This window comes from Trachymyrmex septentrionalis, unplaced genomic scaffold (assembly GCF_001594115.1).
Source record: "Trachymyrmex septentrionalis isolate Tsep2-gDNA-1 unplaced genomic scaffold, Tsep1.0 scaffold20, whole genome shotgun sequence".
NCBI lineage: Eukaryota > Metazoa > Arthropoda > Insecta > Hymenoptera > Formicidae > Trachymyrmex > Trachymyrmex septentrionalis.
The window spans coordinates 1906446-1919579 of record NW_017305180.1 but is presented as its reverse complement, the minus strand read 5'-3'; the positions used below and the strand labels follow the sequence as shown (position 1 = coordinate 1919579).

Genomic DNA, 13134 nt, shown 5'->3' with positions numbered 1-13134 from the left:
TGTGTGTGTGTGTAGATTAGCACGATGAAGTCGCTGTTTCACGTGATCTTTAATGAGGTCCAGTAAGGACCCTGGAATTTTCAGCTCTCTCTTGGCTTTCTGTGATGTAACATCTTTCGGCTGAATACTGAAATTGTTCGAATTTTTATAAAAGTTTATTGTTTGATTGTTTCAATTAAAACAGTTTTTTTTACATTTAGATGTTTTAATTCATGTAAATAAAGAAAACTTATATTAATTTTGGTTAATTCTTTATTATATATATATATATACAAATGGATATTTTCTCGTTATTTTACATAAACGACTAAAGCTATTCAATTAAAATTTATATTAAAATTTATATTTAATTAAAATTTATATTTTTTTGCGAGACTTTCCTAAAAACTTTTTAAGATTCATAATTTAGGCAGTTCCTGTTTTAAATATGTTCGCCGTTTGATGTGCTGTTGGTGTGTTCATTCATCAATAAATAGATGTCAGATCGCAAATTACTTGAAACTCGTTAAACGCACATTAAATATTCTTGGAACTTCCTGCTCAGAACATGTCTACTTCATATAAACATAATAATAAATGAACAGATTTGTCAATTCGCCGATATAATATTGAGCTTCTCAAAACGTATCTTCAAAATGTATTTTTAATTTGATATTTATCTACAGATTTCTAGTGAATCATGACAAAATTATGCAATATAATTTACAATGATTGTTTTTAGTGGTAAATAAGTTGGATCTGTTTGTATTCTAATGCGAAGTTAACTGCACAGTCCGGCAAAATTGCTATTCATTAGTCAATATGCAATTTTGCATGAAACGATCATGGGTTTGCATTACAAGTGTATAATGAATATCTATGTCGTGAATTGTTTACTGGGGTAAACAGTATTCAGCCTACTGTGAAACATTTTAGAGAACTAGATTAAAGATACACTGTAATTACACAGTATGCTATTAAATACTCTCACGTTCGATCGCTTCGATTCATTGCACATGCCATAATGATCGTCTATGTGATCTCTACAATCAAGATCATGACACATCGTAACTTCATTGGCTTTTTTGCTTGCTCTCATTCCATCAAGATACGTAAAGAACAGTTTTTGAAATTTTATTATACCTTATAAGTATCCCTATAAGTATCAATTACACTTCATATAGTTAAAGCAAATTTATGTCGATCTGAAAAAGAAATATTGATTATAATATTAGATTATGTCGTCTTAAAATAATATTATATAATTTTTATTTTATAAAAAAAATTTGCATCTTTGAGAATTATTAAAGAAACAATGACGTTTCTTAAACGAGCTTTAATGATGTGATAAAAATTCTGAATTACTACAATTTAAGATATTGCTGATTTTGGATTACAATTTATTGCACTTTATTAAATATTTGTAAATATTTAAACATTTACGCAATTCTTTTGACACGTTTTGATCCATAATTATATTTCACATATGTGTGTGTGTGTGCGTGTAATTAACAAACATAAATTACTATTACGTTCCTTAATTTCATTATTTTTTAAATACCATCCCTGTAATGAAAATTCCTTTAAAAAACAATTTTTTAATAATACTTTTTGATTAATTTATGTTTCTTTCTTATTAAATTAATAAAGGTATAATATTTTTTTCTTATTTAAGAAAAATTAAAATATTTTCTGTATTTAAAGTTCTTATTTTTTTAAACAATTCTCCTTATTACATTTTTAATTAATTTTATAAATATTTTAATTGTATAATATTTGTTTTAATATTATCAAAGATAAATAAACACAATTATTTAATTTATTTGATAATAGACACCATTGTATATTTATTTGATAATATTAATCTACGTAATTACAAATGTATGTACTTAGGTATATATGTAACTATAGTTTATATATTAAAAATTTCATTTCTATAAAACTAATTATTTCTCGATAACTATTAATAGAATTAACAATTTTAATGATTTTTATAATGTCTACAGAGCATTAAATAACTAATTGTAAGTTGTAAGGAATTCTTAAAGCAAATCCAATTCGAACAAAACTTGATCTACATTCGCTCATATAAAGTCGCTTCTAGTGCAAAAAATTCAATAAATTCGATCTGCTTATTTAAAGCGTTAAGTATTCATACGTCACTGTGCTGTCTGGAGCAAAAAGGAGCGCTTTGTATTTCTTCGTACACCGTGTAATTGGTCTACTTTCAGGTCGAGGACGGATTCAGTAAGATCGAAGTCTCCGTTGACGGCATCGCCAGCATCGCCGGGTCCTTTGTCGAATTCCTTGCATGGTAGTTTCCATGGCAGTCTAGGAAGTGATGGCATGTCTTGTAGCAGTGCTAGGTCCTCTTCAGCATCTCCCGATTCTGCGAGATATTCGTCCTCACAGGTATCGAGATTTATTGTAACTGCTTATTGATATTTTACCAAAAATATAAATTTGAAAATCTAAAATTATAAGTATTCGAGATAAACGCTTGAAAAATATACATAGCTTTAAAATCTAATAATTTCAAGGAATAAAGAAGACAAAATTCCATAATTTTGAAATTCTGAAGTCGTAATAATTCTTTTTTTCTTATTTCAAATTTTAGCTAAACTTCCAAGGTTGTCAACCAAATTTTTACAAGAAAGTGAAAAATCTGAAAAGTTCAGGTCTGAACGATTAAAAGCAATAATGTTTATAGAAAGTCTAAAGACAATGAAAATTTTCTCAGTTATATATCTTTACGTAAATGCGCGATCGCTTATATTGCGCTTACAAATGAAACAGATAGTATTATGTAAATTGCTGATCATATTAACAATATTGCAATGTAACGTAATAAGCAATTAATTCGTGCTACTTGTACTACGTAAATAAATGATATCTAAATGCATTTATAAAAGTCTTATACTATGTAAGATTACATTTGCATTATAAGTTCCTTGTGAAAATAAATCGCGTTACATTAAGAAGCTATTTGTGTAACAAATAATTGTCTAAATTAGACTATCGGTATTTTTCGGAACAATTATGAACTAACAATGCTGGATGTAATTCTAAAAAAGAATTAACATATTTACATGCTTTAAATACGAAGATATATTTAAATAAAAACAAATATGTTAATTGATTTTAACTGATGATTATTCTTCGCTAGCTAATTTTTCACCATTCGATCTACCGCAATTTCTTCATATTAAGAGTCCTTAGATTTCAACCTACTTGGTAAATTAGCCGGTTGGAAAGCGTAACTCTTTGACGATTATCTTCACTGCACGTGACATTGCGTGCAGTGTGAAAGGAGCTTAAACATTATAAGAGTTGTTTCGCGGAAAGGTGCATTGCCACTTTGCGATGACTCAAGATCGCTCCTTTTTTAAGAGTGGTTTGCATCTTTTGGATAATTGGTGGATCATTGGGATGATCATTCGGCTAATGCGATGACCAATCTGTCAGAAGTCTAAATCGCTTATGCGCTCGCGGAATCGATTTTTCCGCTCCATTTTCCGCGCGCGTGGCGTTGCGTTCTCATTCGCCGGACTTGTTCTTCATACGCGCGTGATGTTTTTGCACTCATGCTAATGGCCTTGCTTACAAAACGGTTAAGCGATTTGTAGCGCGAATTCATGTATATTCATCAAAGAGCGAACTCAATAACCGCAAGTTTTTAACCGACTATCTGGCACTGATAACTGGTAATTGAAACAACTTACTTGAATTTTGTTGAATTTTGTTTAATCTAGCGGTATCGAATTTTTTTTTTGCACAAATGCTCTGTTTATAAATATTTAATTAACTTTTTTAATTAACAGTATTTTGAAGATTATTATCGAAAACATTATTTAATGATCTAATGTTAACTTTTTTGACCTTCAATTTAAGTCACCGCCTATATTTTGCAAATTATAAAGATCGATTTGTTCTTTTCAGTTGACCTTCTTGTATCTTTTTTCTTTTTTTCTTATGTGAAAAGAAAAAGAGAAAAATGAACTGTGCAAGAAATTTAGCTAAAAAGAACAGACCTTTAAAGCAATTAAACAGATGATTGTCGGAAAGCTCTGAACCTATCGCCAGTTCGAGTCTCACGATAATTACAGCTCCGTTCTGTTTTAGATTACGATCTCTAATTTAGTTATTGAAATGACATTCTAAAAAGTGTGTTATTTCTTTATTATTTATATTTTAATTTATTACACTCGGTAATTTTTTCAGCAAGTAAGAGAAATTTAACGAGCGTTCACGCGCGCGCGCAAACGGAAGCTTATCTATGGATATTCTAATCGTGTAGCAGATGATCGTATTCCTATAGGACGATGGGAAATTATTTCTGTCAGTTAGTTTCTTCCTATAAATGGTTCTGCGTTTAAGTTATTAAGGACACTGTCCGCTTTTACTATTTATATTATTATATTGTTTACTATATATCGTTGGCATTGTTCCCAATTCGCAATTAAATAATAATAGTATTTGTATTTTTTCTGTTTTTTTAAACCTTTAAAATCTTGTGAAAGATACATAATAATGCTATTGGGATATATCAGTAAAATTTTATAATTTGAAAATCAATGAATATGATATTTACAAAATGTGTAGATTTTAAGTCATGCAGTTAATATAAACAATTTTTTTAAATCTAAAACTTCAATGCGATGTTTGAAAAATACACATTAAGTATTCTATTATAATGAAAAGTAATGAAATGTTTAATGAGAATCTTTGTAAATATACTCGTAGATTTTACTAACAGATTATGGATTTATTGTTTGATCTCAATCCGTCATACGATGCTGTCTCTATATGTTATAGATAACAAAGATTGACACACATAAACCGTCTGTACGCAGATCGGGATCGAATCCTTCGAAGGAATTTATTAATGTCTGTCTCGACACGCATAATTTCTACCGATCGCGGCATGGAATACCGCCATTACGACTCAGCAAGCAGGTTACTATCGATCTTTCTTTTGCGATAAAATCGTAATAAAATCGTAATTCTTATTGAACAACTTCCAAGAATCGAAGAAAGTCGATTTTTTATACTTGCCTCATTCTCCGAAGCATGGAGGGAAGATTTCTGCTAACAACTTTAACTGGAATCAATAAATAATGAGATTTGTTTATTTCCAGCTGTGCAAGACAAGTCAAGACTGGGCTAATATATTGGCCGCTAAAGGTAGATTAGAACATAGAGCGAATATTGACTATGGAGAGAATCTCTATTGTATGTGGAGCTCCAACCCAAAGACAGTTGTCGGTGGCGAAGAGCCGGTGAATGAATGGTGAGATGATTGCATATATTTATTGTTAATACATACATTATATGTTATAACATAGCTGCTATATTATATTATGTTGAAATCGTTATGTTAATTATGATTTCGTAATTAACATAACGATTTCAATGTAATGTAATGTGGCAACAATCATAACATATAATATAAAGTCATAATTAACATAATGATGAAATAAAAATAATTATTGTTCTTTTTTTTTATCAATATATATATTTGAATTAACCTTAAATATAAATTAAAAGAAGATAGAGATCTGTTGACTTTTAAATTGTTATTTTAAGCATTTAATTGTATTTTCCTATCAATCGTCTAATGTAGATAATTATTTGTAATTAAAATAATCTAAAATTTTTATAAACATGTTTAACACAAATTTGTATAAAAACATCGGTAATCAAAAATCTGTATTACAGATAATTTTTTTATCATTTAATAAGGTAATTATATTCATATTTAAATATAACGTATTGAAACTTTTATCTTTTGTAGGTATGCTGAAGAAACTCAGCATCAATATGGAAAAGAGCCTACAACGTTGAAGACTGGTCACTTCACACAAGTGATTTGGAGGGACAGTACTGAATTAGGGGTGGGAATGGCTAGAAATCGAAATGGCGAAGTCTATGTTGTGTGTAATTACAATCCCGCTGGGAATTTCTTAGGCAGTTTCACGGAGAATGTCCTTTCACCCGTGGACATAGGTCCTACGAAACGAATTCATTTTATCGACCTAAAACAACATTGTATAGATGAGCAAATGTGGCAGCAGGAGGCCTTACTGGTTCACAATGAGTATCGAAGAAAGCATCGTGTACCGAATTTAAGATTAAGTCCGGAATTAACAGCAGCTGCCAAGGTATTTCAGAATATATAATATTATCATTGGAACGTATTTATATATGTATATTAATTATTAAATATATTTTTAACTGATTAAAAATTGTGTAAAAAATGTTATAAAAATCAGCTGCACTATATACATATATTTATTCACCCTTAGGCCTGGGCAAACACGTTGCTAAACACAAACAAACTCGTACCTCAATCGTCGTCTCCGTACGGCGAAAATATTTATTCAATGCAATGTTCTGATCCTAAACTGATCGTTTCTGCACGTGAAGTCATTTCAAAGTGGTATTCCGAGAAGAAAGAACATAAATTTGGTATCGAGCCAAAAGTTCTTAACACATGTATGTTTCACAATATTTCCATATACTTCAATATCACATCAAATTTAATCAATGGGAAAATTAATAGAATATATAAAAATGCCTAAGATATAGCAATTGTATGCAAACAGATTAAAGATTTATTCCTAAGAAATTAATTAATTTAATTTCATACTTATTTTGCAATAATAAAATTTATAATATTTTTTAAATTATGTATTTAACTTATTTAAACATTTTTTTTTAAAAGATTGTGATAAAATTATAAATACAATACGTTCACAATATTTTTATTTCTTGCAGGTCATTTTACGCAAATTGTCTGGAAAAACACGACTGAAATGGGTATTGCAATGGCCAAACGAGATGGTTCATGTGTTATAGTAGCATGTTATCACCCGAGAGGTAATATAGTAGGACAGTTCACTGAAAATGTATTGAAGCCTATAAACAGTGTCTGTTAACTAGACTCATTTCTGTCAATAATGTATTAAAACTTTGTATTTATGTATTGTACAGATGAACGATGTTACGCGTAATATCTATATGTAATGTATATAGGACACTTGTGCATATATAAATACCTATAATAAACATTCCACATACACATATTTATAATTTCCTAGCTTTATTATTTTCAGTATCCTCTGTCTTCAACGAGTAGTAATAAACAATTATTTTTTAAAATAAAACATCGGTTAACTTATCAAAAATTCAAATTATTATCTTGAGAGCTTGACATAAATATAAATTGTTATGATACAATTTTTAGTGTCTAACCTTATTTTATAAAAGAATAAAAGGAAAGGAATATTTTTTGTAGGAATGAGAGAAAGAGCGCAGAGAAGAAAAAATCAAATAATTTTACTCACTACAATGTTACTTTTACTTATAATTTTAAAAATAAAAATTATTATAGAATAAGAATATTTAACTATAAAAAAATTTAGTTATTATTTCATTATTAATTAACAAAATTTTTTTTAAATTATAAGAGTCATTATTTCTTTTAAAATGTCCGTCGCGTTTTCTCATGTTGTTATTAATTTTTTTTATGAGTATTTTAATAAATTTCTGCACAATGATATTCACATTTCTAGCATACCTCTACACATATATACATATATATGATTAATATAACATAATAATCGCGCGGAATATATAGTAAGATAGAAAGATAGAATAAAAAATTTTCTTAATAACAAATATTATTAACAGATATTGTAACAGATATTATGGAGAGCTCTTCTTACTGCTTTATAATAATTTATTTATAATAAATTTACATGCATTTCGCACGCATCGCGTTACAACGTCGCATATATAATATATACATATATATATATGTATCTTCTTTTTATCTATGTAAATACATTCTCTTTCTCTCTCTCTCTCTCTCTCTCTCTCTCTCTCTCTCTCTCTCTATTTTCTGTTTTTATTATTTTACATTACGTACAGCCGTTTACAATTGTATTTGTGGTCGAGGAATGCTTAATTACGTAAATCTTATCATAAGAACCAGCTGGCCACTTCTATAAGATTCATGCCATTCGAAGAGAGCTCATTCAAGGTGCACCAAGCTCTTGCTTAAACTTTCGAAGGAACTTGTGTGATATCTGGTGCATCCGTAAGAAAATACATGCGCCTCTCTTCAAATTGGAAAACAAATTCACGCTTTCAAATACGGCTACTTTTAATCCGGAAAGCGGTATATAGCAAAATAATTGTAATTAAAATACCTGAGGGAGTGAATATTATTTAAAACTATGTAAATTTAATCACTTCTTGGAAACAAAACATATATAAATTTCGTAAATAATATAATTAATTTTAAGCATATTTTTAAAGACGGGGAAATACGCTACATAAAATATCTGATATAAATATTAATAAGGAAGTATTCATTAAAATTAAACGTACGTTATTACAATCATACGAAAATCGTGGTGGAAAAGAATAATGGTCCGCATCTTTATTTACTATTAAACTATCTGATTGACTACTGAATAATTATTTGATTCTTATTTCATATTGGTTAAAGGAAATATGAATGTTAAGTGAATAGAATTCAGATAATCAATCTAAATTTTGCATTAAGTTTAGCAGAAAATTTAAACTAAATCGTGTAACTGTGAGAGATATATTAAAATTATCAAAAGAATCAATACTAAATTATATTGTGAAAAAGTAATTTACTTTTAACGTGTACGAAAACCTTTAGAAAGCTTACAGCCGTTTAATGTGTATTCTCGCGTAATAAAGGCACGAGTACTGTACAAACGATTTTATAAATATTAAGAAAAAAACTCGTACTTTTCAAATTTTACATTACGAATGTAAAATATAAGTAAAATTATCATAAAGTTATTAAAATATCGAGCTCTAACAATGAAGAAAATTTTTAACTTGATGTGGATGTTAATACACATTGAACGAGAAAAGCTGAACGTGGACATTAATAATTCTTTTTTTTTATCATTTTGCTACGAGAAAAAATGAACAATTTGTTCTACTAATAAAAAATAATCAAGTTTTTACAGATTAATTAATACAAAAACTACCAACAAGTTATATTTTTTAAATATAACGTATTTTCTTTATTTTCGCAGATTTTACATCTTTTAATATAAATTGAGATGAAATAAATATATTTCAAATAAGTCCAATCAAATTCAATGATCTACTTTCCGAAAAGTCACACACGTTGCATACACGGTAAATCGTTGTATTTATCCTACATTATATAAGAATTGCATGGGCAGGTTCAATTCTTGCATATTGTAAGAAGAGTTTCATGCACAGTTTCGCGGAATCCATCGCACTCTCAATCGAAACGTAATTCGAACAATCTTCCTCGAGAGCGGCAAGCGCCTTGCGACAGATTGCTGTAACTTTGCCGCATTAAAATTTGTAATGCGCGGATACTCTATAGATTATTAAATTCAGCTATAACGAGTCAGGTCACATTATATTGGATTGATCCTATAATTAATTATAAATTATATATACTTTTCGAATAACCGTTTTACTCGCTTTCGCAATATGTGGATACATAGACGCTTTCGATGCATCTCTACATTAAATTTATTTCTACTATTTTACAATAATAATCTTCCCATCGAGATATTTGTTCATATAAATAAAAGAAGTTTAGATTCTATGATACACTGTGTTATATCTGAATGTAATCTCAATTTAGTGGAATTTTTTTTTAAAGGGAAGAAAAGAAAATTTTAGCGAAAAGTCTCAAGAACTTGAGCCATAAATTTTTAATTGGAAATAGAAGGTGATAAGTCCCGTAATTTTTGTTGTTTTCTTTACTATTTTAGATAAGAGCATTGTCAAAACAATAATTTTACTACAGTCGGACGGTCCTCTCTCTGTTCATGTTCATTCATATGTCCGGTAAAATTATACAAAACTGTCAAGTTTCTCTAAATCGATTATTGTTTAAGACAAGATCGCGATATTATTGTATTTTTTTATATTCGGAATTCAGAAATCTTTTCTACTTACTACATAAAAAATTCTTTATTATTCTTCTCTGAAAAATTATTTGTTCATAAAGTATTTACGTATAAAAATCTACGAGCTGTCGCCAATGAAGGGTTCAGTGCTAATCATAGAGAAAAAAAAAAAAATGGTAATAAAAGGTAAAGAGCATATAAAGTGAGAGAAAATTAATTAAAGATTCAAATGCATGGACAAATGTCCATGAATCCAAATGTTAGAAATGGCCGATTTTGCTTTGATAAATAATAGAACGACAAAAATGTGATAATTGAATGTATGTGATACGATAATTCTAATATTTTCAATTATGGGTGTAAAGCGAGCCTGAGGAAAAAGAGATATGGTGTGTTACTTATTTTAATTTTGTACAAAGCGCATTCAAAACCTGTCTCACACCTTGTCTCAATTTCGTCTAAAAAATTATTTATTTTGGCTGATCTATTCCACAAATCGACTTTTTAGTTCTTTATTTTGTGATTTGCGTTCTTGTGTCTAATTTTTAATTTTTATTATAATCAAATTAAATTTAAATTACCAATTGTTTTGTAACATATCGAGTAGATGATATAACTTATTTTATCTACATAGGTAAAGCATTTATTATAAAGGTAATAATAACAAATTATTTTAATTTATTTTATGTAATTATGAATTAAATTGCAAAAATTAAATAATGAATTAAATTTTTTATTTTAATATTAAACCAATACTTGAATTTAATTTTTATTATTATTACTATTGTTCTATGTAATTACTATTTTCATTGCAAATGTCAAATTACCTTATACATATATTAAAATGTTTATATAAAAAATTAATATAATAAATAAAAATTTAAAGGATATTTATCCAAAAGTTGTTTTGTGAAATAGATTTCTGACGGCGCATTTAACAGCATTAAATTGACTAGGCTTATTGAAAGCAATATCGAAACTAGTACTCGATAATATAACTTGATTGGTCGAAGAAAAGTGTAAATTGGTCAACGAACGATTACATTTGGCTGTGAGCGTCACGATTGTGGCATCACATCAAAGATTAAATTCTATTGTGGCCTGTTGCACCAATCTAGCTAGCTGTGATGCACTCACATCTTCCTCAGGCAATACTTTATCATTAATTTTTCAAATACCTTTTTAGAAATTTTTTACACATTTAAAAATTTTTTGTAATCCTATAATTATTCTTTCCTGTCGAAGTTACTATTCGGAAGATATGACAATCTAGAGAAACACGTCATCCACAGTTAGATAATCCAATCGATGCAACTTGTCTTGAGTGGCGAATAACGACTCACTCGAATTTGACTAAATAATTGAATAAATTGTTGAATTATCAAGCGAGAATAATTGTCATTCTCTCAACGATAACTAACTCTTGGGATAATATTCACGAAACACAGATCAAGGCTGAAACTAGGAGAGTAAATTAGGTAGAAGAAGAAGGTAATAGTAGTAATAGTTTTCGTGCGATTCACTTGCGATCGATTTTCATCTATCACGTAATTTTTACGATATTAATACGATACGATTCTTGTCTATATTATTTAAAATATCGGCCGTACATCTTGGCGTCGTTATGAAGATCGACAATCGTCCTGCGATTTGACATTAAAATTCATTGATCAATTTATTAGTCACCGCGCGAAAAGTCATGATAATATACGCACATGTTCTAAGCACTTAAATCTTTCTAAAATACTCTTTTTCTTATTTATGTAGGATATAATGATGACTTCCGCGTAAGCGGCACTCTCGCGTGATATGATTAAAATGTGGTCATACAGCATATCTTTATGGTACGTATATGTATATAATAGACTCTTTCTCGCCATAAATTTTCTTTCTATTATAAAATTATTCACGCTCGATCGCTGAGCGCAACGCTAGATAAGAATCGAGAAATACATTATAGAAGATTCATGTTGTATATTCGATATTTGTATCTCGAGAATGTATGAAATAGGTGACGGACAAGCATTTATTATAAATTGTAATTTAATTTTAAAATTATTAATTATAATTGTGACAATTATTAGTTAAAAGATTATTTAATAAAACATTTAATAAAAAATCTAATTTTCTTCAAAAATTTCTATTTTAATTTAAAAAAAATTATTGAAAATAAATAAGATTTATAACAATTTTTGTTACATTTCATATTTAAACAAAGCGTTTTCAAATCTCCCATAATGCAGGAAATGATGTCAATTTGTAGTAATTTGTAGTGTATGTTCAGATTATAAGTAATAATTAAAAATATATGCTTGTCAATCGTCATACAAAGCGTTTTTAGTGTCATTTCGTACACTATTTTATACGATATTTTATATGCCCGATGAATAAAGTCGTAGACGCGAATGTTAATTCGCTAAAGGCGACCTAGAGAGCAAAACGTTTTAAGAACGTAGCTGCTATTAAGCCTATAGCACGTACAAAAACGTAAGACGTAAGTTGTAAGTGAATTGGCCAATCACAATAGAGACCATAAGATTAGTAGCGAATCCAATGTTACAATTTCCTTATTGCTTACGTTTTATTGCCTTACGTTTTTGTATGTGCTATGGGCTTATGGGCCATAGACTTTAATACAAATTATAAAAAGAAAATACAACACAACATATGAAGCTCGTAATGTAATTTTATCGCCTTCTAATAATAAAGAGGGCGCATATCGGTTTCTGATTGACACGATTCTTTATCAATAATCGTGATAGCATTGAGATTTCTGACAAGACCCTTCGTAAAAATAGAAAGCATGCTTTTCAGAAAACCAATGAATTTGACGTATCACAGTTATGATATACTTGCGTTTAGATCCACAAATTGTCGTAAATCGCGTCATTTTTAAGCTCGTAAAAAAATTGTCGTATATTGGGAATAATTCAACAATATTAATACCAAAATCTAAAATAAAAAATTTAATGTGTAATATCAATCATTATTTTATAAAAATTTATTTCCGTAAATCTTAACGATTGATAATTAAAATAATTTGAATATCAATAACAACGAACTACATTAATAATCTGTGAATTATTTACTTGCAATAAAAGTTATTAAATTTATGTATTTATATTTGAGGGCTATGAAGACTATAATACATAAATTAATTCTAAGAGAGTCAGAACTAAGTTAAATTTGTCGAAATAATCTCATCCCAACTTTA

The 13134-nt window shown here is 28.5% G+C and overlaps 1 protein-coding gene across 5 annotated transcripts in view; it reads left to right on the top strand.

Moving 5' to 3' along the window:
• Positions 1-7056, top strand: part of LOC108747851 (protein PRY1-like) — a 42246-nt gene extending 35190 nt beyond the window's left edge. For all 5 annotated transcript variants that reach the window (XM_018485718.1, XM_018485716.1, XM_018485717.1 and 2 more), the window contains 6 exons: positions 2211-2391; positions 4795-4935; positions 5118-5269; positions 5774-6140; positions 6285-6474; positions 6757-7056. In XM_018485718.1, coding sequence (XP_018341220.1) covers positions 2211-2391; positions 4795-4935; positions 5118-5269; positions 5774-6140; positions 6285-6474; positions 6757-6917 — 1192 coding nt within the window. In that variant the 3' untranslated portion in view covers positions 6918-7056. The remainder of the gene's footprint in view (positions 1-2210; positions 2392-4794; positions 4936-5117; positions 5270-5773; positions 6141-6284; positions 6475-6756) is intronic.
• Positions 7057-13134: the final 6078 nt, after the last annotated feature.